This window comes from Prorops nasuta, unplaced genomic scaffold, assembly GCF_024137725.1.
Source record: "Prorops nasuta isolate Cenicafe-Biocafe unplaced genomic scaffold, Cenicafe_Pnas_1.2 PNAS00050, whole genome shotgun sequence".
Lineage (NCBI taxonomy): Eukaryota > Metazoa > Arthropoda > Insecta > Hymenoptera > Bethylidae > Prorops > Prorops nasuta.
In genome coordinates this window covers 293,058-318,178 of record NW_027116847.1, presented here as the reverse complement: position 1 = coordinate 318,178, position 25,121 = coordinate 293,058, and the positions used below count along the sequence as shown (strand labels likewise).

General features: G+C 29.0%; 5 protein-coding genes across 10 annotated transcripts; 2 read left to right on the top strand and 3 right to left on the bottom strand.

Moving 5' to 3' along the window:
- The first annotated feature begins 26 nt into the window (after window positions 1–26).
- cpb (F-actin-capping protein subunit beta) lies at window positions 27–8,317 on the top strand. 3 transcript variants are annotated; one of them, XR_010824391.1, is made up of 5 exons: window positions 27–239; window positions 544–755; window positions 828–1,200; window positions 1,275–1,595; window positions 2,991–8,317. XR_010824391.1 is itself a non-coding variant. In XM_066744844.1 (4 exons), exons 1-4 carry the CDS (start codon window positions 237–239, stop codon window positions 1,506–1,508), a joined length of 822 nt encoding a protein of 273 aa, XP_066600941.1. In that variant the 5' UTR covers window positions 27–236; the 3' UTR covers window positions 1,509–2,983. The 3 variants fall into 3 exon arrangements, 1 of the variants encoding a protein (XP_066600941.1); XR_010824392.1 differs by lacking the exon at window positions 2,991–8,317 and adding an exon at window positions 2,074–2,983; XM_066744844.1 differs by lacking the exon at window positions 2,991–8,317 and having other exon boundaries at window positions 1,275–2,983.
- eEF5 (eukaryotic translation elongation factor 5) lies at window positions 7,572–10,227 on the bottom strand. 3 transcript variants are annotated; one of them, XM_066744847.1, is made up of 4 exons: window positions 10,074–10,227; window positions 8,629–8,917; window positions 8,405–8,539; window positions 7,572–8,317 (listed from the first exon to the last, which is right to left on the bottom strand). In XM_066744847.1, exons 2-4 carry the CDS (start codon window positions 8,902–8,904, stop codon window positions 8,246–8,248), a joined length of 483 nt encoding a protein of 160 aa, XP_066600944.1. In that variant the 5' UTR covers window positions 8,905–8,917; window positions 10,074–10,227; the 3' UTR covers window positions 7,572–8,245. The 3 variants fall into 3 exon arrangements, with proteins under 3 accessions (XP_066600944.1, XP_066600945.1, XP_066600946.1); XM_066744848.1 differs by having other exon boundaries at window positions 9,969–10,085; XM_066744849.1 differs by lacking the exon at window positions 10,074–10,227 and adding an exon at window positions 9,782–9,899.
- Window positions 10,228–14,572: 4,345 nt separating this feature from the next.
- Window positions 14,573–16,952, bottom strand: LOC136784243 (mpv17-like protein 2). 2 transcript variants are annotated; one of them, XM_066744804.1, is made up of 4 exons: window positions 15,531–16,952; window positions 15,016–15,437; window positions 14,804–14,929; window positions 14,578–14,733 (listed from the first exon to the last, which is right to left on the bottom strand). In XM_066744804.1, the coding sequence occupies exons 1-4, from the start codon at window positions 15,553–15,555 to the stop codon at window positions 14,719–14,721; spliced, it is 588 nt and encodes a 195-aa protein (XP_066600901.1). In that variant the 5' UTR covers window positions 15,556–16,952; the 3' UTR covers window positions 14,578–14,718. The 2 variants fall into 2 exon arrangements, with proteins under 2 accessions (XP_066600900.1, XP_066600901.1); XM_066744803.1 differs by having other exon boundaries at window positions 14,573–14,929.
- Window positions 16,953–17,107: 155 nt separating this feature from the next.
- RpL37a (ribosomal protein L37a) lies at window positions 17,108–18,221 on the bottom strand. Its single transcript, XM_066744807.1, has 4 exons — window positions 18,088–18,221; window positions 17,659–17,794; window positions 17,403–17,487; window positions 17,108–17,218 (listed from the first exon to the last, which is right to left on the bottom strand). Exons 1-4 carry the CDS (start codon window positions 18,088–18,090, stop codon window positions 17,167–17,169), a joined length of 276 nt encoding a protein of 91 aa, XP_066600904.1. The 5' UTR covers window positions 18,091–18,221; the 3' UTR covers window positions 17,108–17,166.
- Window positions 18,222–18,366: 145 nt separating this feature from the next.
- AspRS-m (aspartyl-tRNA synthetase, mitochondrial) lies at window positions 18,367–25,033 on the top strand. Its single transcript, XM_066744789.1, has 10 exons — window positions 18,367–18,758; window positions 18,849–19,100; window positions 19,175–19,543; window positions 19,617–19,793; window positions 19,867–20,046; window positions 20,129–20,215; window positions 20,298–20,513; window positions 20,570–20,782; window positions 20,853–21,036; window positions 21,105–25,033. Exons 1-10 carry the CDS (start codon window positions 18,669–18,671, stop codon window positions 21,251–21,253), a joined length of 1,917 nt encoding a protein of 638 aa, XP_066600886.1. The 5' UTR covers window positions 18,367–18,668; the 3' UTR covers window positions 21,254–25,033.
- Window positions 25,034–25,121: the final 88 nt, after the last annotated feature.

Below are 25,121 nucleotides of genomic sequence, written 5' to 3'. Positions count from 1 at the left end.
CCCTATACATATATGTTGTACATACAATCCAATTCAATGCAGCCAATCATTAACTTCTTTGACACACCCTTTAAATATTCGTTTTTTGATAGCAAGTAAAGCAATTACACAAAAATTAGTATTTTTCTAGTTATTATTCTTTCTTTCAGTTCTAGACAATAGTAAGATATTCACATTAGTATTTATTCTTTTAATTTAGAATTGAGTTGTTCCAGTTGTTTCTACTGTAAATTACAATGGTAAGTTATACTTAAATGGAGCAAATTATTAGATTCATAGGTGATTTTCATTTGAATAGATAAATAAATGATTGAGATTCTGGATTTTTTTTAAATTCTTTAAAATCACTTGTAACTCGAAAGAAATTAAAAAATTCTGAAGCTATGGCTAATATAACCTCTATCTCTAGAACTGTCAAAATGGCGCTTTGTATAAATATGATTCGTTACTTAATAAAAAAAGTCGATAAATAATTATTAAAATACGTTAATGTAACATTTTTCTTTATTAGTAATATAGCTTAAAATATTTTCTACATTTCAGACGGATCAAGCAATGGATTGTGCTTTAGACTTAATGAGGAGGTTACCTCCCCAAAAAATTGAAAAAAATCTTAGTGACTTAATTGATTTAATACCAGGTTTATGTGAAGATTTACTCTCCTCTGTAGATCAGCCTCTTAAAATTGCAAAAGATAAAGAATCTGGTAAAGATTATCTTCTTTGCGATTATAACCGTGATGGAGATTCTTATAGGTCAGCTTTTCTTAGATTTCAATACTTAATTTATTGTGATATAATACTAGAAAATTGATTATAAATATATAGGTCTCCCTGGAGTAATACATATGATCCACCTCTAGAAGATGGATCAATGCCTTCCGAGAAATTGAGAAAATTAGAGATAGATGCTAATCATGCTTTTGATCAATATCGAGAGTTATATTTTGAAGGAGGTATTTCCTCAGTTTATTTATGGGACTTAGATCATGGATTTGCTGCAGTTATTTTAATAAAGAAAGCTGAGGATGTATCTAAGAAAATCAAAGGTTGTTGGGATTCTATACATGTTGTAGAAGTTCAAGAAAAATCAATAGGAAGAACTGCACACTACAAACTTACATCTACAGCAATGTTGTGGCTGCAAACAAATAAACATGGGTCTGGAACTATGAATTTAGGTGGTAGTCTTACAAGACAGGTTAATACTTATATTCATGATTATTAAATAGTAGTGTATTTGTTCTCACTTTCTGTCGTTTTTCTTTATGTAAGGTGGAGCAAGATGCTCAAATAAGTGAAACTTCACCACACATTGCTAATATTGGCCGAATGGTTGAAGATATGGAAAATAAAATTCGAAATACGCTAAATGAAATTTATTTTGGCAAAACAAAGGATATTGTCAATGGCTTAAGATCCGTGCAACCACTTGCAGATCAAAAACATCAAGCTTTATTAAAGCAAGATCTAGCGGCTGCATTACAAAGGAGAAATGCAAATAATTGATGGGATAGACAAGAAGAGAGCTTTGATGGTGATTGTGATTAGAAAAAAATGAAACATGCATTAAATTACGACAATGTTATTACTTAGGTAATAGAAAGCAGGGAATTTGTTATGGGGCTACTAAAGAGGACTTGAATATTAGACTTAAGTTTATTTCTAATTATAGCGTCAATTTGCTCAGTATAATTTGTATTGAACATTACAAATGGAAAGTAAATTATATGTTTCTTTTTAATAAATAATTATCGATCGTTTCTTATTAAGTTGCACGCTTGAAGAATGCATTTTTCCAATTATCATGTAGTACTCACTATTTAAATCCTTTTAAACTATTGTATCCTCTTCAGAAGCTCCTTAAATATATTGGTGCCTCTAATTTTTTAATGCCATTTATACAAATTTCATTGAATATTCAAATTCATTTTTCTGAGTACATTATCATTCAGTAATAAGTTTAAAATAATTAAGCATTTAGTTTAGCCCACTTAACATTATTGTATTAATATCTTGTTTTCGAAGTTTTTAGATATTGTGATTTTTTATACTTCCATATTTTTTGTTCTAGATTGTATTTACCGCACGCGCGCGCGAAAATAATAGGCTTATCAAATGATCACAAACATTTTTTATCTTTGGAAGCCTAGATACCAAATTCATTTAATTAAATGAATGTCTATATTAAACTAATGTTTACTAATAGTAATCTGTTAAGAGAATTCCAATGAGTAATCAAAATGTACAGTATGTACAGTATTACTTCAGTTACATTAAAATTATTTTGTTGTAAATGATTTAAACGTTAGTAAAAAAAAGCTGTACTTCAAGGAGACATTATAGTTTCTTAATTGAAAATTCTAAACAGTAGTAAAAATCGACTTTTTTTAAGTAGCAAACTAATATTTTCATGAAATTAAAAATAATTCAAACAGCGTTGTTATTAAGGACATAACTTATGCGATTAGTTTTTATTCGCTTTTCTTCTGGAGCATAATTCAATAGAGCGATAAAAATGCATACAATGTGGAGTATATTAAATTAATAATTATTTTTACTAATCTTGTAAGAAGTTAATTTATTAAACAGAATGTGCATTATTAAATTTTTTAAATTTATTATACATTTCTAACATCAAGCTTTGCTCTATAACTGTATTAATCACTAAAATTATTTGTACGACATGTATTTTTATATATACATGTAGAGTGAAGCATTTAGAACACCCCAGAGCTAGAATGTAAAAATTCATTTATCTTCGTAACTTTAAGAGAGGTCAAATTTTCACATAAAACTCTTTGATTGCAACTATGAAGAAACTTCAAAAATGTTGTATGTGAAAACATGACATTTCTTTATTATAGTTAATGAGATAAACATTTTCTTACGTGTATATCTACGTCTATGCTCTGGAACGTGTTAAGTGCCTCGTCCTGTATAATAAATTGTCTATGATGTTAATCAAAATTGAATGAATTTTAATTACAGATGCAGGTGTCACATTTACAAGAGTAACACTGCTCTGCTTTTGGAAGTAAATGCCATCAATAAAGTTCATAGCTTTCTTCTCTGTTCGTGCCTTTAACTGTTGTCGTACATTTAACATTTATGATGAAAATAAACGTTTTTCAGTCTTCATCTACGAAATACTTACGTTAAAAATTTATTTGCTATATTACACTGGTCAACAGGGGTTTTATAATAAAGATGAAATAAATGTTTCCTTTAGATTTTTTTATGCCGCGATTCCAAATTTGGCAGCAGAATTACTCGTTACTTCTGAATTCTTAGATATTTAAATTTAAACAATCAAAAAATATTTTTTCTAAACGAATATATAAGAGCTTATATATATACTTAAGTAAACAAGAAAATTACTTAATATTTTTAGTAATTGCGTTATCTAGTTGCATTTTTCTCTTTTAAAATGCTTTGTTGACTTTCTGTATATAATTTTTTTTACTAATATATTGAAGTTTGAAGATTTAAAATTAATGCGTGAATGAAAAAGTATATACACGTGTTTAAAAAACAAATATCTTTCTAAAATTTTTAAACAAATTGACTTTTCCCTTTAAAACTCTGTCTGATAAAAACACCCTAAGAAAGATAATAAGATAGATCGATTACGTCGAAAAATAAATATAATTCACCTGGACAGCATATTTACTCCAATTTGCTCTAAACGCTTCTAGATATCTGAATATTCAAAGTATGTGCTATCTTAATTGATTTTCAGAGCTTTTATCTGAATAATATAATATTTGTTAATTAATTTTGTATAACTGTATATAATATATAGTACTTTCTTTACCTCCAAATTTATTCATCTAATAATGTTATCTCTACAAGCATAAGTAGCTCAACAAAACTCGACCATGCATTTTTTAGGTGAAAAATAAAACCGTATAATGTTGCGATTAAAAATTTAGTAGAAAACTGTGTCACTCACTTATATAAAGTTCTTAAAATCAGTTAAAACGTTATTTTTATTTAATTAAACTTAAATGTCTGAAAGTTCTGACGTAAAGCAGCTATGTTGCCAAATTTTGGTTCAACACTAAACTTTTTTGGAAAACAATATTAGATCCTACGGGATAAAAAATATCCATAATTATACTAACTAGTACCATTACATATACGCATGAGGTTGTATAAAGGTTACATTTCCTAAAGCACTAAAATTATAACTTTAGAGATATTTGAAGCATTTTCAAATAGTATATATCTCAATTGTTTTAAAAATGTTTATAAATTTATAACTGAATGCAATTTATTAATTGATCAGCAGGAAAATATTATAAACGATAATAAGATAACGTAGAAGAGACTGGACATTTAAAAGGCTAATGGACATTCGAGTATTTCCAAACTTTAAACTTACCTGTTCCCTGAAACAAAGTTTCATATATTTTTTTGTTCATCGTATTAGATAAATAAATTATCAATACCTATTCATATTGGAATTTTAATAAACATGCTGCTTTACAAAATGCATCGTGATTTTTGCGCGTACAAAAGAAATGAATCTTGCAATAATATTTATTCATATAATATTAGTTCAAATAAAGAAAGTTTTACCATATTAAGAAAGAAATGCAGCAAAATTATAGCTTACGACCTTTAATTACGGCCGGAAAACAAACTTTTTTTATTTCTTTGACAGATGATTGTAATACATATTACAAATTCGATTGTATGCAAGCAACATTAATCCGAGAGGTTTTTTGTTATCGCAAAGAAAATCGCAATAAAAATTTTCAAATTTTAGAATTGGTTCTTAAAGAAATTTTCGGTGCAAACAATTTACAATGTGAATTAATGTGTAATAAATATTTGGAGTCATATTAATCAATGGCACTCGTTACCTGAGAGAGCAGTCACCTCAACGATTCAGGCATTTTTATAATCTACTGAAACTTCATCATCTCTACTGAAATCTTCATAGTTAGATTTTTAAATTCATCTTATTTCGTGTTTCTTCGCAAAATTGCTTTGAACACACGCATATCATTTTAGAGAATATTCAAAGATTTTCTAATACTGTTCAATATCAAATCCGTATTATAAAAACCTTAGAGATTTCCAGAAGAAACACGCTAATCTATCAAAAAATAAATTACCGAGACTATATAAAATGCACCACATTCTTTATAATTAACACTCGGACGTTTCTATACCTTTTAAATAACCACCTAAAAAGTTGCCTACTCACTGTATACGGTGTATCATAACCGTTTTTTGTGCAAAAAATATTAGTTGATATATGTTATGTTAACAATCTTTTACGAAGACGAACGAATCAATAATCTTTTATTCCATTTATGTTAAATCTAATGTATTGGCGGCATTGTAATCTTAAGTCAGCTATTACTTCATATCATTGTTTAACAAAGAAAAACGTTTTCACTCATTTAATACAAGATTTGTTTGAGCATAAATAAGACTATATCATTGATTGTTTAAAAAATATATTTTCATATCATTTGTGTAAAATATTACTTGCACAGTGAACTATTTTCTGCATTTGTTCTTGCATAAGCAGAGCCTCTGGTGTTGCCTTCTTCGTGCAAATATATAACTTAACAAAATTTAATTATTAATTGTTACGTTGCTTTGTTAATAATGCGAAAATAGAGAAATTCATTATGAATGAAAATAATTTCCAAAATATCCTGATAGGATTGTATTGCTTTAATGTTATATCCGACATCATGACGTCCTCTAACTATTGTATTGTATTTATCAATATAACAATGAATAATTGGCAATGTTCCATTAAATATTTTATAATGCTAAATGCATCAATATACACTAGCTATTAACAAGATATTAAAAAAAAAAAAAAAAAAACTATATCAGTGCGTTTCTGGTTAAGGCAGCACCAATCTCATGCTTTGGGAAAGTAAAAAATGACGCGATATTCTAAAAAATAGAATTCGCTCAAATTTGCAAAGAACATAAGATTTGAGCCTTTTTTAATTGCTTAAAAATCTAACCCATACTCGCCGTTAAAACATTCACGCACGGTCTTTCAAATATTTCATGTGACACTTACTATACTTTCTTCTCTCTGTCAGTTAATAACAAAGCACATTTAAAGAATATGAACCTGGTCCAACATAGCACACGTGTAATACAGACGTTGATTTATTTCGTAATTATTATTAGGTATTCTGCTTACTTAGATTATAGTAGATAAATTTTAAAAGTTTTTAGGTTTGTTACTTGTATCTCATACAAAAATTTTCAAGCTAGGTACATAAAATCGATGGCCTCTTTACATATATCCAGCATTTTTAACATTAACAGCACACCATTACCTCTTTAATTAAACTAATGAAAAATGAAGCATAAAAAATACGATGTTTAAAATGATATAGATTTTTAGGGTCTTTCAATTTATTAAATAATCATAGCAAATCTTTTAAACAATAAAGCGTATATTGCTACAATAGCAATATCTATAAATTAATCAAACAATGCAAGATTATGTACCCGACATGAAAATTTTGATTACATTCTTTAATTATTCCACCAATATCTCTTATATTTTATATCCAATTTTTTATAGACTACCTCTTGGAACAATTCTTCATATAAATTCATTACATAAAGGAAACTGGGAAATAGGAAGGAACAGTAGAAAATAGAGTAATAACGGTAATCCTATTTTTAATTAAGAGCTCAAAGTATTTCTATATGTAAAAATTGAATCTTGAAATAAACTTATTAGACACGCTAATAAGTTATAGACAAAGAAAAGTTCTACAAATTATTTTTTGCAGACATTTTCACTAATATCATCCTATTTTAGATGATACTTCTAAATATTATTTTTGCACCTTATACGAAAGTATCAAATACTTTTGTACTTTGGCATAGGCATAATATTAAGCTTTAAGTCCAGCCTACTATAATACATCTAAATTATATCCACAAAAAGCCATAAAATTTTTAATTATACAATCCAATAAGTACTTTTGGTATTAATTATTTCATGACAAAAATTTTTGTTTAATTTATTACTATCCAATTTGTACATTGCTTGAAAAATAATAACTTTATCAAAACAAAAAGGATTCTAAGAAAAAATGTTTAAAATGATACTGTAATATATTATGAATGCCATAAGAGATTGAATTATTACTTGGCTAATCCTTTAAACAAAACTCAATTTGAATATCTTAATTTTAAGAACTGATCAGATATTCTACATGAACTGGCTTAAACCTAATATTTTATTAAGTCTTGCATCTCAAGAATCACTCTTTTTAAAGATCCAATATTTATACAAATATTAAATTTATGGTACAATAAAAATCGTACGACAATAGCATTCACTTAAAGTTCAATCAGAGCCAGAAATGAACTTTAGCTGTTAATACAAGTAATCTTCGAATTTACATGAAAAATTGTTCCACTGGTAGCATACAGCTCAATTTTGGTCTTCAACAGCGATGTCTCCTTACTTTCTTACGTATCTATTAAATTACAAAGCTGTTGTAGTCATTTTAGTTCCGTTTTCTTTAAATGAATACTGATGACCAAATAAAAAAAAAAATCGAGGATGTGTAAAGGCTTTTTAATTTTTATTTTTCAAACAACTTTTTCATGAAAAGTTGTTACCTCTTTTCATTGATATAAAATAAAGTGAGCTAACGTTTCAATCATCAGCAATTCAATAACAGTGAAAAACAATCTTTCATCAAAGTAACATCTACTTATTTATAATTATCTAAAACAAACAAATGCTAAAAGTTTCTAAGTAATGAAGTGAAGAAAGACTAGGCATTTGTTGGCACACAAAGCCTTGTTTCAAAAATATGCCAAACATACACACAAAATACAAACTTGTACACATTACTTTTTATACAAGAAATACAGTAATAACTTCTTATAAAAAATTTGTTATCATATCTCTTGTATAAATAGTAAATTATATTGTTTGTATGTACTTGTGTACATGATGTATTTATTATGTGTCAATTTATTGTATTTCTAAAACAATTGTTTATAGAGCATACAAAGGGCTTAGCCTTCTTTCACTTCATTGCTTAGTAACTTTTAGCTTGTTTTGTTCTGGATAATAATAAGTTAGTATTACTTTGATATAAATTTGTTTTTCTCCATTATTGAATTGCTGGTGATTGAAACTCTTAGTTCATTCTGTTTTACACCAATGATAGATATCGATTGGCTAAGCAGATCGTTTAGTTATGTTTGGTTCAAACTGAACACAATTATTTCTCAAGGGCAGTATTGGTCTTAATGGCAATAACCACTTCTTCGCCACAAGCTTTAAGCACAGTGCACTGCAAATAAATTAAAGCAATTTAATTATGTATTTTACTTCAAAAATAAAAATTGTAAAGTTTACACTTTTATTATCCTATACTTACAAGCAATTCTTTTCCACCATCAAAGTCAGTACGCAATTGTCCACCTAATTCTCCTTCAGGAATTTTTAAATCTTCACGGAGATCTCCATTATCAGCCATGAGACATAAGTAACCATCATCAGATATGTCTGTAAGCTATAATTTTTAATTATTAATATATAAACTATTCTTTATAAATGAAACTCTTATATTACCTTAAAGACTATAAAAAAAAATTACCATACCTGATAATCTTCACGTTTTACAAATGGTACATCCATGTTGTGTGTAGATGGACAGATGTCTTCATATTTCTTGGAGGTAAAAATATCAATACCAACAAGGTGAACTTTAGCATGACCATGTTTTCCAGTTTTAGAAGTGGACATTTCTACAATCTTGCAAGGTCTTGATTTCAACATGACAAAACCATTTTTACGAAGTGCAGAACATTGCATAGGGTATGTCACGGATGCGCCAGAGTCCCCAGTTTCAAAATGAGTATCCTCAATATCTGCCATGGTTAATTAAGGTCTGTAAAGTGATAGTTACAATTAGGTTATGTCCAAACTGTTCTAAAATTTACATCTAATTGAATGTTTACAAAAAAGCTCTTGTTTTAAATTAAGTTATAGTTATACAAACTGGCATTAAAAATGTCAAGTTTGCATTGATAAAAAAAATAATAAAAAAAACGATATCCTTGAACGAATTTACAAAAATATATTTGTTGAACATACAAATCGTCATAGAGTACGAATAAAATTATTTCATTTTTATTATTGACACTATAAAAATTACTCTCATGACATAAAATCATATTATCAATTAAGAAAGATATTTTCGTTCGGCATTTATCTCAGACTGCGATGGATAATTTTTATTCGGTTGCTGGGTATCATATTACGTGTTTGGTTAGCAAGTAGGGAAGGCTAATGTTGAAAGATGCAAGATTTCAGGCAAGAACATTATTCGGGCAATTGTGAAATTTTGGAAAAAAGAACAATGTCTACTAGGAAATAAACGCTCGGCTAGACGGAAAACAATGCAACAGTGTGAGAATTTAAGATGTAATTTGACCTCTGCTTTCGGTATGACTAGTGGAATACTCGGGAAAAGGGGCCATGTGGCATATTGCTACAGTTATTCCGGTATACAGGAAAGGCAATGATTTTAAAGTTCCACCATAAGAGTGGAGCCCATTAAAACGTGCTATCGGCACAGAGCAAACTTGTGCCAAATACGGTGAAACATTGGGAGTTTTAAAAAAGTATTAGAATTTAAATCGTGAGTCAGTGTGCAAGTTGGTTCGCGAGTTAACCAAACATCGTTTTGAAGCGGCATAAAGAACACAGATTTACACGTGGACTAGGAGAAATTTACTGAAATAGAAATAACCGGTAATGATCCACGTTGGTCCGCGCACTTTTATAATGTAATACCATATATTTTAAACAAATTTGTGCGAAGATGGCGCGAAAGAGAGTTTTGGCCACATTGCCAGCGGTTCGTTGTCATCGGTACGGCTTCCGATTATTTCGCAGCAAACTTATTTATATTTCGCCAATCACTATCAACTTCATACCAGCTTAGTTGCTCTTTCACTGTCAGTTTCTTAATATCCCTCAAATTGTTGAATAATTAGCACTATTGTTTTTCGCCAAAATTAAGAACAGATCGTGATACTCACATGTGATCAAAATGGATACTCTAACCAGAAGATCCTCCTGCGCTTGCGCGCCTTGCTGATTGAAAAAGGGGTTTACATGAGTTTGCGCAAGGATTTCCGCCTCTACCTTTTTCTGCTTCGCATTGTAGGTCCATTCCGAATTACATACTTACGCGCATAAAGCACGCTTAAAATCTATAATAAATGTGACATAAACTATACAATCTTAATATTCCATGCGTAATTCATGAAATGCACCCTAAAATAGTTCCTGGAGTTGAATACGTTCTGATATTAGACTCCTATTACCTCTCGTAATAGAGTCCAGCTGATGTGGTCCCAACTCCCAAGTCCCAACTCCCAGCTGCTCCCAGCGCCAGTCCCAACTGGTCCCAACTTCCAGGCATCCAGCCGTTAACGGCGTCAACCTACTGTAAAAAGTGTGAAGTGCTTTGTAATGTAATATACATAAACTATACAAACCTAGTTTATAAATGTATTTTTCTTTTTTCTGCCTTGCTGTATTTGTTCAAGAATACATTTATCATACATTTTGATGTTTCATTGTGCAAAGTAATTAGTGGACTGAAAAATTGTGGAGCCAATAGTGTACTGAGTATTGGTGCTACGTATACATTTTCTTATAGTTAATATATTTTACAATATCTTCCTTTTTAAATTCAGAGGCGATAATGACAACTGTAGGAGAGGAAGAAGCAAACTTTCGAGTTGGTCTCAGTAATTTCAAATTCCACGAATTTACAGATGAAATTGGAGACTTTAAACTTAACTGTCATATTATAAGAATGGAAGATTCTTTGTATTTATGGGTTGGAAATTTTACAGAACAAGTAATGAATGACCTGTCGTTTGCTCTTCAAGTAACATCAGCTAGTCAGGAGGATTTAATTGCTACAAAAATAATAGGAGACATTGTAGATACAACTTCATTAAATGTAGCAAAACGCTTGACAAAAAAAGTAGGAAAGCCTGTGTACGTCAGTTTCAATATTCCAACTGGTAATCTATTGTTACTAAAAATTGAGAAAAGGATTCATGAAGAATTAAAAGCATGCTCTGACTTATTATCATTCTAATATCTAAATAGTTGACTTATTATATTTATCCATCAGATAGTGATGAAAATAATTTTTCTGTATCCTCTTACTAAATAATAAATCATTATAATGCCATTGGTCTTTATACATTTACTTTCTAGTTTCTTAAAGTTTTAATAAAATACCTAAAATTCATTTCTTACAAATATAATTTTAATAATCAAATTCGCCCACACACCTACCATTTCCGAAATTAAATGTTTGCTTTGTATAGTGTTATATTCAAAAGCAATAGAAATAGGTTAGGGAATTATTTTGCCCCGATAAGCGCAAGCATTGCAAGTTAGCCAAGAAAAAGATGAAAGATTCATTTCTTTCCTGAAATTCGTTGCATTTTGCTGCCGAGTGTTTTAATTGTCCACACGACGTAATTTTGTTGACTTCTAAAGTTTCCCAATAAGGGCTACTTTTTTTCAAGTATACATGCATACATACATACTTTCACCAACACAGATTAACTCCACCCCACTCATGTAGTTCATTTAGTACATTTAGATCGTATGCACAAGTCAAACATATCTTAAATTTGAATCAGACAAACTGCTGTTTAATAATTGAAAAATTAATGCTGAATTACCAAATAATAGTTGAAACAGAGTATTAAAGAAACTATTTCACATTTAGATTGGCATGAAATAATGACGTTTTATTACCTATATTTTTTCATTTTTTCAAACTTAGTTTTTCTCTTAAAAAATTTAATTTTTCATTCAATTTTAATTTGAGAAGAATCATATTAATCGGGAAAATATTCTCTAAAAATTGACCAAATTAAATTTTTTAAATTGCAACTAATAAGATTTTTAATCTGTTTTTAATGATAAAGAGTGATATATATATATATAAATGCATAAAATAAATTAATTATTTCTTTCTTCCTGTAGATAAGTCGAATAATTTGAAAAAAAAAAAATGTTAGTAACAAAATGGCACTATCATATGCAAATATAAATGTGAAATATTTTCCTTTGCATTCGGTTTGAACTACTATAATTGATAATTCAGCATTATTTCTCCAATTATTTTATTAAAGAATAGCTTGTTTAATTAAAATTTAAAATAAATCTTGCTAGTACGATCTGAATCCATAAGTGAACAACCTTAAAGCGTTTGGTTGAAACACAGCCCTATATTATTGAAATAAAGCACCCTATAAACCAAACTAACTTTAACGCTGTCTTAGCGGTCTTAGCCTTAGCTATTAACAGTTAGCTGGATCAAATTGTATCAATAGGCCTGTTGCATACAAACACAACATTATAGAACGCCTTAACGAGTATCCGTAATCCGACATTATAGGGCAAAAACTGCTTCGCATGCAGCGTCGTCATTTGTTGGCGGATTGTAAAGTTATTATGGGTTTTTGGAAATGCCAGAACATTATCTAGTGAAGTACGTTGGGCGATTTTGCGATTTAATTGTTGTTTCTCAATAATGTTAATTTGCCTTACTTACGTACTTCAGTAGATAATCTTCTGGCATTTCCAAAAACCTATAATAACTTTACAATCCGCCAACAAATGACAACGCTGCATGCGAAATAGTTTTTTCCCTGTAATGTCGGTATACGGATTCCCGGAGATCTTAGAACGTGGAGTGATGCATATGTACATTATGAGCACTATCTATCGGAAAATTTCGTCATTTTTAGGGTAATTTTTGCGTATATATACGTATATACGCTTACACATTTCAATCCACTGTTATTATATGTTAATATGCAGCAGGCCTATTTTGCTTAGTTCTCGACATTTCATCCAATATTCGTCTGAAATAATTGTTAAGTTAAAATTTGAGGTTTTTTCTGTTTTATAAATTCGATTAAAAGCTTCATCCGTTCTCATTGTAAAAATAAAGCAGTTTTTAAAATGGCCGCTCCCGTACTCTTAAATATATGATATTGTTATTGATTTCTTATTATTATAGTTTATTTAGGTCTCTGTCTCTATTTGCAATTGTAAATATGTTGTAATCTTACCGGGTTGAGACTTAATTTCCACTTGATTCGAATATATATATATATACAGGGTGAGGCACTTAAGCCGCCCCAGAATACGAATGCCGAAAGAGGTGTATCTCTTTAACTATAACAGATATTCAATTTTTCCATAGGACATTTTCGAAGCCTCTTGTTATTTACTTTCAGAAAGGTTCTATGCAAAAATTGAATATCTTTTATAGGTGAAGAGATACGCGCCTTTCTGCATCCATATTCTGGGGCGGCTTAAGTGCCTCACCCTGTATATGTACATCTGTTAGAACTTCGGATCTTCGGAAATGGACTGCAACTACGAAAACAGCCCGCGCAATATTCTAACGTCCAACTAATTTTAATATAGACCCGTTTATTATTTTTGTTCTCCTTTATTCTATAGTTGCATCTTCAAAATTTCTTCTTTCTTAATACCCGATAATCTTTTTAATCTTGCTTTGTAGAAAAATTGATAAGGTCATTCTGGTTATTTTATTTTTTTACGGAACACGCATATTTCGTAATTTTCCAATTGTCTCTTATTTTGAAACTTTCTCTGGCTCAACCTGATAAAAATCACGTGCGCAATGCAGAAATGTTATATGATTTTATAAGCCTATTGTGATTAAGAAGTGTGTTTTTGGCAAAATTAATATTTTTTAATTCACGCAAACATGTTCAAATTTATAAGAGAAAAGAACCTATATTTGTTAAATATAAAGAAAAACTATTTCCTAAATTAACATTTATGAGCTTTTCATTTTTTGATGAATTTTCAAAATAGATTAAGTCACGTGAGCATTCCTATAGATATATTATTAGTACAGAGCTTCATTGCGCAATGTTTAGTGTTTATATGTTTGTGTTTATATGTACTAGACTGTCAGTACAATCATGTTTGTTGATTGGCGACTGGCGGGTTATAGAATTTTTTAATCCCCGTGTCGCCAAATGCCAAACAAAAGTTGTCACGGAATAAATAAGCGCTCTCAATGAACGATTATTTCGTGCGATAAGAAGTCGTTGAAAGTAAACAATAATACTTTCGAGAAAGAGAATGCTGCAAATACACTTACTTCTGCATACATCTGTTCCTGATAAGGATCGCGTTTGACAAGACGCATCTACTATATAGACCTATCATTTTTCATTGAATTGCAAAGTAATACAAAAGAAAGCATAATTCCCACCCCGCCTATGCTTAGCAACTCTATAGTCAGAAACCATATTTTAATTCAAACAATTTAGGAAAAGAGAAAAGACATTGAATTATGAATAGATTATATGGAGATTTATTGAAATATTATATATCGTACGATAACATTTTTTGTACATTTTTTTTCTATTTATAAAAAAATATATATTATATATTATAAAGATTATTTATAAATATAAATATTTCTTAAACTATAAAACATGAAGGTAAAAAATAAAAACGTGCTGAATTCGAAAATATAGAAAAAATCACCAGAATAACATTTGTACAGTTTTAAAAGTTTTTTCTGCGTTTAATATTCTATTTATTAAAAAAATATTATGAAATATGTATACCGACTAGTCATGAGATTTTTCGTCTTTAATAATTTGCATCCTGTTAAAGAAAAATATATTAATTTTGTTAAGGTCTTTATTTTCAAAAAGAAAGTGAGATTTTCACTTACATATTTCATGTATGATAAAAAAATATCATAAATCATGGTCATAAAATTTATGTACAGTACGCGATACTGTTTTGGAATAAAAATAAAGTTTACTAACTGGGTAGGAGGCCAAAAGCAACAATCAACCTGAAATAAAAAATATATATTAAGCGGTCATGTTTGAAGTTTATATTAAATTATAGTATTTTAATATTTCTTAAGAATATACCTACTTTCCAAGTTTCAACAAATTTCATCTTTACTTCTTCATTTATTTCATTCGCGTGACGATTTTCAAGGGTGCCAAGACCAATAAAAAATATTCCAAGCGTAAAAGGACTGGCAATCGACTGATCCAGAACAGTCTTTTTCAATATTGACATAGCATTTTTTCCAGGCAAAAATCGATCTAATATTGCGTAAAAATAGTGATTAAAAGGACCCTGAAGTAATCCTACTATCATCATGTTTTTTGTCCGTTGATAATCATGCTCGTAAGATATTCGTGAAAATTGTTTCATTCGACCAGGGGTTTTAGTAATCAAATCTTGATCGTAATACTGCTTCTTTAAATGTTCACTGCGTTGTTGGATTATATCAGCTGTGGCCATCATCACACCGCAACTTACCGTATTTGTAATTAACAAATACTTCCCTGAATTTAAATAGTATAACAGCTTAAAAGATTCGTTGCAAATTCACACCCCAAATATTTCTATTAAATCGTCAATTTAATTAATATACTTACCAAATAATTTGCGCTTAAAACCCATATTCTTAAATCGTTAAATCTAAATTGAGAAATAGCGCGAGATAATGGTGATTTAAAAACTCCACTTTTTTTAAACCCGCAGTTCTTATTGTAATTGCATAAGCAATATAAATATTTAAAAATCAATAATTATGATTTGCGTTTAACAATATTAAAGTATCAATGATATATTTCATTTAATGATAGAAATCGTTAGCTTAATTTTTCTATGCTTGTGAAGACGAAATGTTGGTTGAACGTCGTTAAGTTGCATAACGTTCACTGGGGAACGAAATTATGTGCACTGCACAATTGCACAGGTTTGTGCACTAGTATATCCGACGTACATTAAATTCCGAATGTTACTGATATTTCGCTGGTCCGAACCATCCTTAGATATACAAGCAGGAAGATTGTCAAAAAACCGATTGCGTTTGCGCAGTTAGTTCAACCCGATTCAGCCCCGCCACTTATATCATTTCTTTTTATCCTCAAAGAAATCTTATTAAAAAAATTTTCCACTTAACAATCTATTGCTTTTTTAAATCACTCTTTTTAAAATTTATTACTATTATTGTATAATATGTCCGGTTTACTCATCGTAAACTTAAATCCAAATGAATGATATTTTAAGGGTAAAATTCTTATAAACCTAATTTATATTTTAGCCATTAATTAAAAATTATTGTAGATTAAAATTACTTTAATTGGAAATTTCCTACTGGTAAAACCATCTGAGTATCTGAACATTTATTGGTGCAACATCGCTTCATTAATCCGGGAACTAATAAAAAGTTTCGAATTATAGAATTTTTAATTTTGAGTAACATTTAAATAAAGGTTGGATACAAAAATTGTATAAGAATTTCATTCTTAAAATCATTTGCTTTATATAAATTTATATTTGGCAAGAATCAACCAGACATTTTTCATATACCGTTCAATACAGCTCATAGGAAATATTTGGAGCATAAATTCTCTAGACCACTCCGATTAACAAATACTAATAAAACGTTTTTCTATTTTACACTGTTTCTGAATTATTTGATTCTTAATTAGTCTTTAACCTTACTTCACCGGCAAGAACAGGAAGAGGTAAAGATCTCTCGCGCCCCTCGCTTTCTCATGATCTCTTATTCGCTCTTATCGCTGAAGCAGTATTATAGGCTAAAATAAAAAAGTAAATAATCAAAACTAAAGCGAGATAGAGAACAATTTTATTAGACTTGCTTAGTCAGCAGCCTAAAAGCTGTAGTTCAAAATATTTCCTAGCATCTGCGTCATATCGTGTATATAACAGACTGCATAAATTTTTTCGGTAAATACAAATAAACAAAAACTAGCAGGTTAATATAGACTAATAGAAATTATTTCGTCCTATTTTAGTTAATCTCGCTCCGTACTTTTGCTACAAGATTTATATATTATACTAAACAAGAATCAATCTCCTACAGTGTATATTCAAACAAACATTTACTAAGGCTATTTTATGCTTTTAGGAATACATATTTATGCTTTGCCATTTCTTATTTAACCTTATTTGGACCTAATGGAACAAGTCTTGTAGACAATAATTTTAGATTTTTTACTTTTATTAGATACAATGTGTATAACAGAATTGTAAAATGCTTATCTATTTAGTAGCGACAGCTTTAGGTTTTGGTAAGCCTTCTCTGAAACCATTCCTAAAAGAATTAAGTCGTTAATTTAATTTTATAGATAATTCTATGAGAACATGTACACATTTAAATTAAAAATTATTAGAAATTTAGAGATTAAACTCAATTAGAATCAAAAAAATATTTTGAAAAGCATATAGCATAAAACAAATAAGGAATAAGGTTATATGAAAGGGATGAATGAACATACTTGAACTTGCGGCGAACAATCTTAAGGTGACGCATTCGACCAGTTCCAGTGGTCTTCCTCCTTTTCGCCTTAATTGACCAGTTATCTGTATCAGCAAATAATTATGATTATCATTTAAATAAAATCATGGGATTTGCAATGAGAATTGTAATTTAATATGAAGTACTGTTTCTTAACAAAGAATATTATAAAATATGTTAACACAAAAACAGTAACCTTTCAACAAGACTTAATTCAACATAGTAAATTAACTTACACGAGCGCATCTTCTTTGCTGGATAACCGCATTGTGCACACTTTGACTTTTGGATGTGGTATGAGCTACGGCCACATCGTCTACACAGAGTGTGTGTCTTATTGCGTCGCTTACCAAAACTTGATGTACCCTTTGTCTGTAAAATGAATTATTGATATAGCATTAAATACTGAATTCGGTAAAATACTTTAATATTTAACAATCAACAATAAGTACGATAACACTCTTTTAATTCATAAACATTAGTATTCATAACCTCTGATAATAATTTGAACAGAAACAATTCATTCCATATTTACAATTACGTATTAATAATAGAAAAAGTATATTTTTAGAAGGTAAAAGAATTATTATTCACTTCAATCCTTAATGTAATTGTTACGATTACTCTACAACAAATAGATAAAAATTGCTAATACTTATTCTCACCATTTTGCACAAAGTAGCACTTAAAAAGAGATGAAAGAAATCGATTCAATTCCACATATTCTATGGTTTCACGAAATCAACCAATCAAAACGGAGAAATCTTGGAAGGCAGAGTCGGAGAAAAGAGGAATGATCCAACTCCAAGTGGTAAGCATAAGTAAGCGGTGCTTTAGCGCAGCGGAAAATATTCAATGTGATTGGTCGAATTAAAACAGCGCTGACTGATTATCCAATCACACCGAGCATGTTACTCAGCGTATATACAGGGTTATGTTATGGCGTTTGTGATTGAATCGATTGAACACAAACATAACCAGTTTATAATAAACAGATAAATTTGACATCCATTCATATGTTATATTATTTGTACTTTATTTTCTATTTAACTACATTTATGCGTGACTTCACATGCGGCCCATGCACTGTTAAATTTAATAATTTATTATATTTATATTATAAAATAATAATTGATTTTTAATATTAAAACTGAGAAAATAAATTTTCTTTTAATTGCTGATTTGATATATATGTAAGACAATACAATCAATAAAATATAAAGAAATATATTAAAAGAAAGCAGATATGTTTACAAACAGAAAAATAATTAAATTATTTTATGATAATATATTATTAAACAGATATAACAAATTACTATTAAGTAATTTGAATAAAGTATGTATAAGTTATTTATAAATATATATGTATACAGTATGTTACTGCTGTATCACCTTTGATTATTGTCCTTTCTGGTATTACACTTAGGTAGCATTCAGGGGTACTCAAATTTTGTTAGCCTATAAACATGATGTTTCCATAAAAATAGTATCTTTGGATAAACCAATTGCATCTCTATCAAATAGATACACATATAGAACACATACATGTGGAGAATTAAAAAAAGAAAATGTTGGCGAGCATGTACAATTGTGTGGCTGGTTAGAATATCAAAGGGTACCACAATTTTTAATATTAAGAGATTCATATGGGTCAACACAAGTTATTATACCAAAAGAGGTACGCTTGAAATTTTTAATTACTAAAAAACATTATTTAATGTTTGTTAACACATTCTTAATATATTTGTGTAGAGAAAGGATTTAACAGAAATTGCTGAAGGTATATTATATGAAAGTGTTTTAAGTATAAGAGGTAAAGTTGTTCTAAGACCCAAAGATCAAATAAATACTACCATGAAGACCGGTGAAATAGAGATAATTGCTGAAAGCATAGACATTTTAAACACGGCTTCTAAAGATCTTCCATTTGTGATAAGGTCTCACAACAAAGCTAAAGAGTCTACACAAATGAAATATAGATATCTCTCTTTAAGGTACCCTGAAGTACAGAAAAATTTAAGATTACGTTCTTCAGTTATAGCAAAAATGAGAGAATTTTTGATTAATGAATGTAATTTTGTAGATGTAGAAACCCCAACACTTTTTAAAAGGACTCCAGGCGTAAGAGATTCATATATTTGTAGCTATAAATTAAAAATATATTTGGTATTATATTAATTATATATTTTTATAGGGTGCTCAAGAATTTATAGTTCCTACAAGGCATCCTGGAAAATTTTATTCACTTGTACAAAGTCCTCAGCAATTTAAACAGATACTTATGGTTGGTGGTATAGATAGATACTTTCAAGTTGCCAGATGTTACCGGGATGAAACAGCTAGGCATGATAGACAACCTGAATTTACTCAGGTAGATTGTTTAAATTTCTCAACTATCTTTTAGAATCAATTGAAACAAAAATTTAATCACTGACTTTTTAAAGCTCGACATAGAAATGTCTTTTACTGATCGTGAAGGAATTTTAGAATTAATAGAAAATCTGTTAGCATATTGCTGGCCTAAAGAGTTAGGAGAGATCAAAACTCCTTTTAATCGTATGTTATTTAATGAAGTGATGGAGTTATATGGCATAGACCAGCCAGATTTGAGAATACCATATCAGGTAATTTATTTCTGGATATAATGCAGTTTCAAATATGAGTTTCTCAATGGTCAATTTAAATTTGTTAATATTTTTATTACAGCTCCAAAATATTACAAATTATCTATCGAATAGAAATAATAAAGATCAGAATTATGGATTTTATGCATTAGTCTTTCCTAAGAAACAGGTAAGTTATTCTTATTTTATATCATTTAATTCACACATGATATATAAAACTATTATTCTTGCAAATTATATTCATTTTCTAGGAAAATTTTACAAGTTCTGTTAAAAATCAATTACTTACTATTAAAAATAATTATTTCCCTTCCATAAAATTTGCTCAAATGAAGTATTCTGCAAATTTATTAAATAAAATTATTCTTTCAATATATCCAGATGCAGATGTGGATTTTATAATAAAATCATTGAATCTTGAAGATGGTGATGTTGTGTTATTAAGTTGGGGTGATAAGAATTTGGTCGTAAGTAATAGGTGATTTTTGCTAATGTTAACTTGTTAGCTCCTTTTCATTTATAGAGAAAACTTTTGGGAAAACTGCGTTTGGAATTTACAAATATTTTGGAACAACAAGGAAACCAGATCCGTTCGCCTGGTTTTCAATTTACATGGATAATAGATTTTCCACTATTTTCCGAAGGAGACACTGAGGGAACATTTGATGCGACGCATCATCCGTTCACCATGCCACATCCAGACGATATGAAATATCTTTATACAGATCCTTTAAAGGTAGTCTTAAATTTTGTTGCTCGTAATTCGCCAAAAATATTTTATGAAAACACAATAAAATCTTAATTAGGTACGTGGATTACACTACGATTTGGTCCTAAATGGTTCAGAAATTGGTGGGGGATCAATACGTATTCACGATGTCGAATTACAAAAGCATATATTAAACAAGTTAGGGATAGAAACTGAACAATTATCGCATATGCTGGATGCATTGAGTAGCGGAGCACCTCCTCATGGTGGAATAGCATTAGGTATAAAACTAGAAAGTTCTGCATTATTTTATTATAATTATTTCATACATGTCACTATGATCTTTCAGGATTGGATCGCCTATTGGCAATTTTGTGTAATGTCATGAGTATAAGAAATGTTATTGCATTTCCAAAAACTGTAGAAGGACAAGATTTGATGTCCGGAGCCCCGACAATTATCTCCGATGCTCAAAAAATACTTTATCACTTAAAATAATAATATTTACGCTAAGCTTTTAAATTTTCTTATAAAACAGTTAGCAATATGTTGATAAACAGCTAAGAATCGTTTTTCCGGTGCAAATGTATATTTACCTGGTGATAAAGTTTAATTTTTTAAAGATAATAAAGTACGTCAAATTAATTTTTAACACTTTAATGACTATAAGAGACTATTAATACCGAATTAAATAAATTCAAAATGAAGATGTATAAAAGACATTTTATTTGAGTAAATAGTAGTCTTGAATAAAAAAAACGTTTTACAGAAAAATAATGTATACATATAATTCAATCTGTTTCCTAAGAATATTGAATGTTAAAAAAACTAATTATTAAAAGAAATTAAAAAAATAATGCGCAACTCTCATGAATTCTTTTTGAAACACCTATCTCTAATAAAATTCTATCTGAATAGTATTTACTTATTGAATATAATTGATATGTAAGAAACTAATTATTAGTCAAACTAAGATCCTACTACTTTCTACTACTCTTACTTAACTATTGTAGTCAAAGTATCAAAAAAGACAAGAAATCTTCATTTAATTTATATACTTTTTAAGATGTAATTTGTATCGTCACGAAAAGTATTCTTATATATAAAAATGTAAATAGTTTTGTTTTTTCTCTATTATATAATTTGATTTATATATATGAAAATTTTTGTCTAAACAGAATATAATCTTCAGTGAAAAAAATTAACTTTAAATTAATGTTTATTTAAGAAAAAAAAAATAAAAATCGTAATGAATGTAAAAATATTTTCCATTTTATAGTTACATCGTTTATTACGAAAAATGAAATATAACGAGATAAAGGTGAGTCCTAAGTCCTACTAGGCTTCATTAGGCTCTATTAAGTTAATTCTTAATTGTGCTATACATATATTATTAGATAGAATAATATTACCATTATTAATTTAATAGAGTTTCAAAGGACTCTACCTAAATGTTCGGTCATTTTATTGTTTCCCTAAATATTTCTAAAGTTTTACATTATTCGGTTTAACAGCCAGTTTTTGTAAACTTTATAAAATGAATTGACTGTTATATAAAAACATAATCTAGGAACTCGGAAGATTTGTTATTATTTTGTAACGTCGTATATATATAAAGTGCACATTTGAATATCTTAAGACTATGCATAAGTGACGATGTTTGCGGAATATTGCAGTGATATACCCAATAGTCGATAGCCAGACAGAACTGCCAGAATTAACGCTTTTACAACCAAAAAGCAGAGCGGAGGGTGATATATGCTCGCGTACTACAAAAACGCATATTTACGCAAGATACGCGATTTTGTTTTGTTTGGTAAAGCGCTAACTCTGGCACATCACTGTCTAATAGTCCTGACACTTAAATTAAAGCAGTAAAAATCGCATAAATCTGCAACTGTCCTCATTTGACCAATTGCCTTTTCATTTTCTATCTTTGCTTAACTAATGGCCACTTTTAGCATCGCCATCTATGTAAAAAACGCGAAACTGAGTTATCGGGAATACAAATTTGCAATTCTTCCACGAAAGACTAAATTAGTTTGTCGAGGAAATGCTCAATTAATATCAGACACAAAAGATTTTTTAACTCTCCTTCAGATCACTATAGAACGGGTTTTTTTAAAATAAAACGTATTTTACTGTGTAAATAAGTGAAATACTATAATTGTTAGATATTAATTATTATATTTTTATTTATTTAAAAACCTAGCTCTATAGCAACCTCAGCTTTGTTATCTCCTACAAATCCGTGAAAAGCTTTCCGATCGATGCAGGCATTAACAAGATTTTCTGGAAATATTTTTGGGGCGATTATGCATCGCCTTAAAAGCGTACAATTATTTATTTCAATTGTAGCAATAATAATATAGTTGTCTTAAAAATGCGGAGTATCCACTGCTTCAGTTGAAACTTTTAGATGTTGTTTGTAATTTATTTAAACGAATAAGGTGCATAAATCGCTGAGTGTGTGAACTTACTTTAATATTCATGTACAGAATCCAGATCCTAACTAGAAATACTTGCTTTATCCTATATAGTTTCTCAATATCACGTTTTCCGCAAGTTTAAGATGCCATGATCGCCGATATTTCTAATGGGGGGAAACAATCGAGAGATTTATTCAGAAAATTAATTTTATAGAATTTTAAAGCTTTTAAAACATTCCCTTGACCGTCCGAAAATTAAAAATAAATTTAAATAAAACAAAATTATAAGACGACCGTTATCTTAAGTTTTTCATGCAAATATTTTTAACGAAGTTTGTGGCAATCACTAAAGGTTAAGAGCAATGCGTAAAACATTCAGGATTAACGTTCTTATTAGGTAGCTGTTTATTGGATTAGCTCAATGTTATTATTGTCGTGATGTATGTATAAAAGGGTTCTAGATTGTGGAGTTATATATATATATATATATATATATTTACTTTGCGCTGCATTTATCCTACTTGATTGCTAACGACAATGTGTGAGAAATCAACTCAGTAAAACTTGGATATAATGCGTAAAGATATGTACTATCGTACTTGATTTTTGTTTCTCTTGTAAGGTGTGTATAATAATTTGATCGAGTGAACTTGCATATACGTGAAACCGGCAAACTTGATGTATGATATTCGATACTCGTAGTAGACGCCACGTGTACGATATATCACTTAATTAAATAATTGTAGTGATTTTGCTAGAATTGCCCATTTTATTTTGCACTCATAGTCAAGCATATAAATGCCAGCTATTTTAAGCAGTACTCAACAAAATTAGAGATTTCTTCATTTAGGCCTTCGATATCTATTTTCTATCCGTTTGAAGTAAGACAGCTTATAAAATTGATTTTAGACCCAACTCTTGGAAAAGAAATAAAAACCTAAATTTATAGCGTAGTAAGACGGTTGTTGATATACCTGCTTAAGATATTACATTGAAGAAAATAAAATAATGCTATATGTGTAGTATAAATATTGGCTATGAATGCAAATTGTTATTACTACTGCGAAACAAATTGCGAGTAAATCTCGTCAATTGAATCGTGCCACCCTACTTTTATTTTATTCTGCACATATATACAAAAAATTCTCATGAAAAATTGTACAACTATCAAATACTTACGATTAACAAATGTATTTAAAGTACATTATAATATTTTGAGTGAAATGTGTGCATGAATGTGAGTATGATGGAGAGAAAAATCAGGAGTATGTGTTTGCAAAGTATGAGTTGAAAATGTATTGTGTATTCCCAGCTAGACAGATATGCGTTAAATTAAAAGTATTTACAGTTGGCAGTTTATAATAATGTTGCGTGCTTTAAAAATCCGCAGGTGAGCACATTCCTAGCAGTAAATTCTGAAAATAATCCCTTTACCAAAAATATAATCACTACTTAAGCTATCGTAGGTAGAAATAAATTCACATTAGCAAATTAAATTTCTACAAGCTTCTCATAAGGCTTACATCATACTATATTAAAATTTTTTAAAAAGCTTGCAGCAATATTCAGGGTTTATGACGATAAAATACAAATTATATTAAAAAGAAAATCCAACATTTATATACATCATAATCTTTAAAAAATTATATTAGACATGTCACTATTGTTGCCTTCTAAATTTAAGTATTTAATTTGTGTCTATAACTAACAATTCGAACTAATAAAAGTCAATTAGTTAATAATAAATACCGAAATAAAAAATATCAAAAAAAGAGTGATATTGGCATGTCTAATACAATTTTTTGATTATTATTTAAATATGAAAAAAAGTTATTTTTTTAGTATAATTCATACCTATTTAACATAAGTTTTAAACGATGAGCTAATAATCCATATTTAGGTAACAAATTAATTATTATTTTTTTTTTAATAAATAG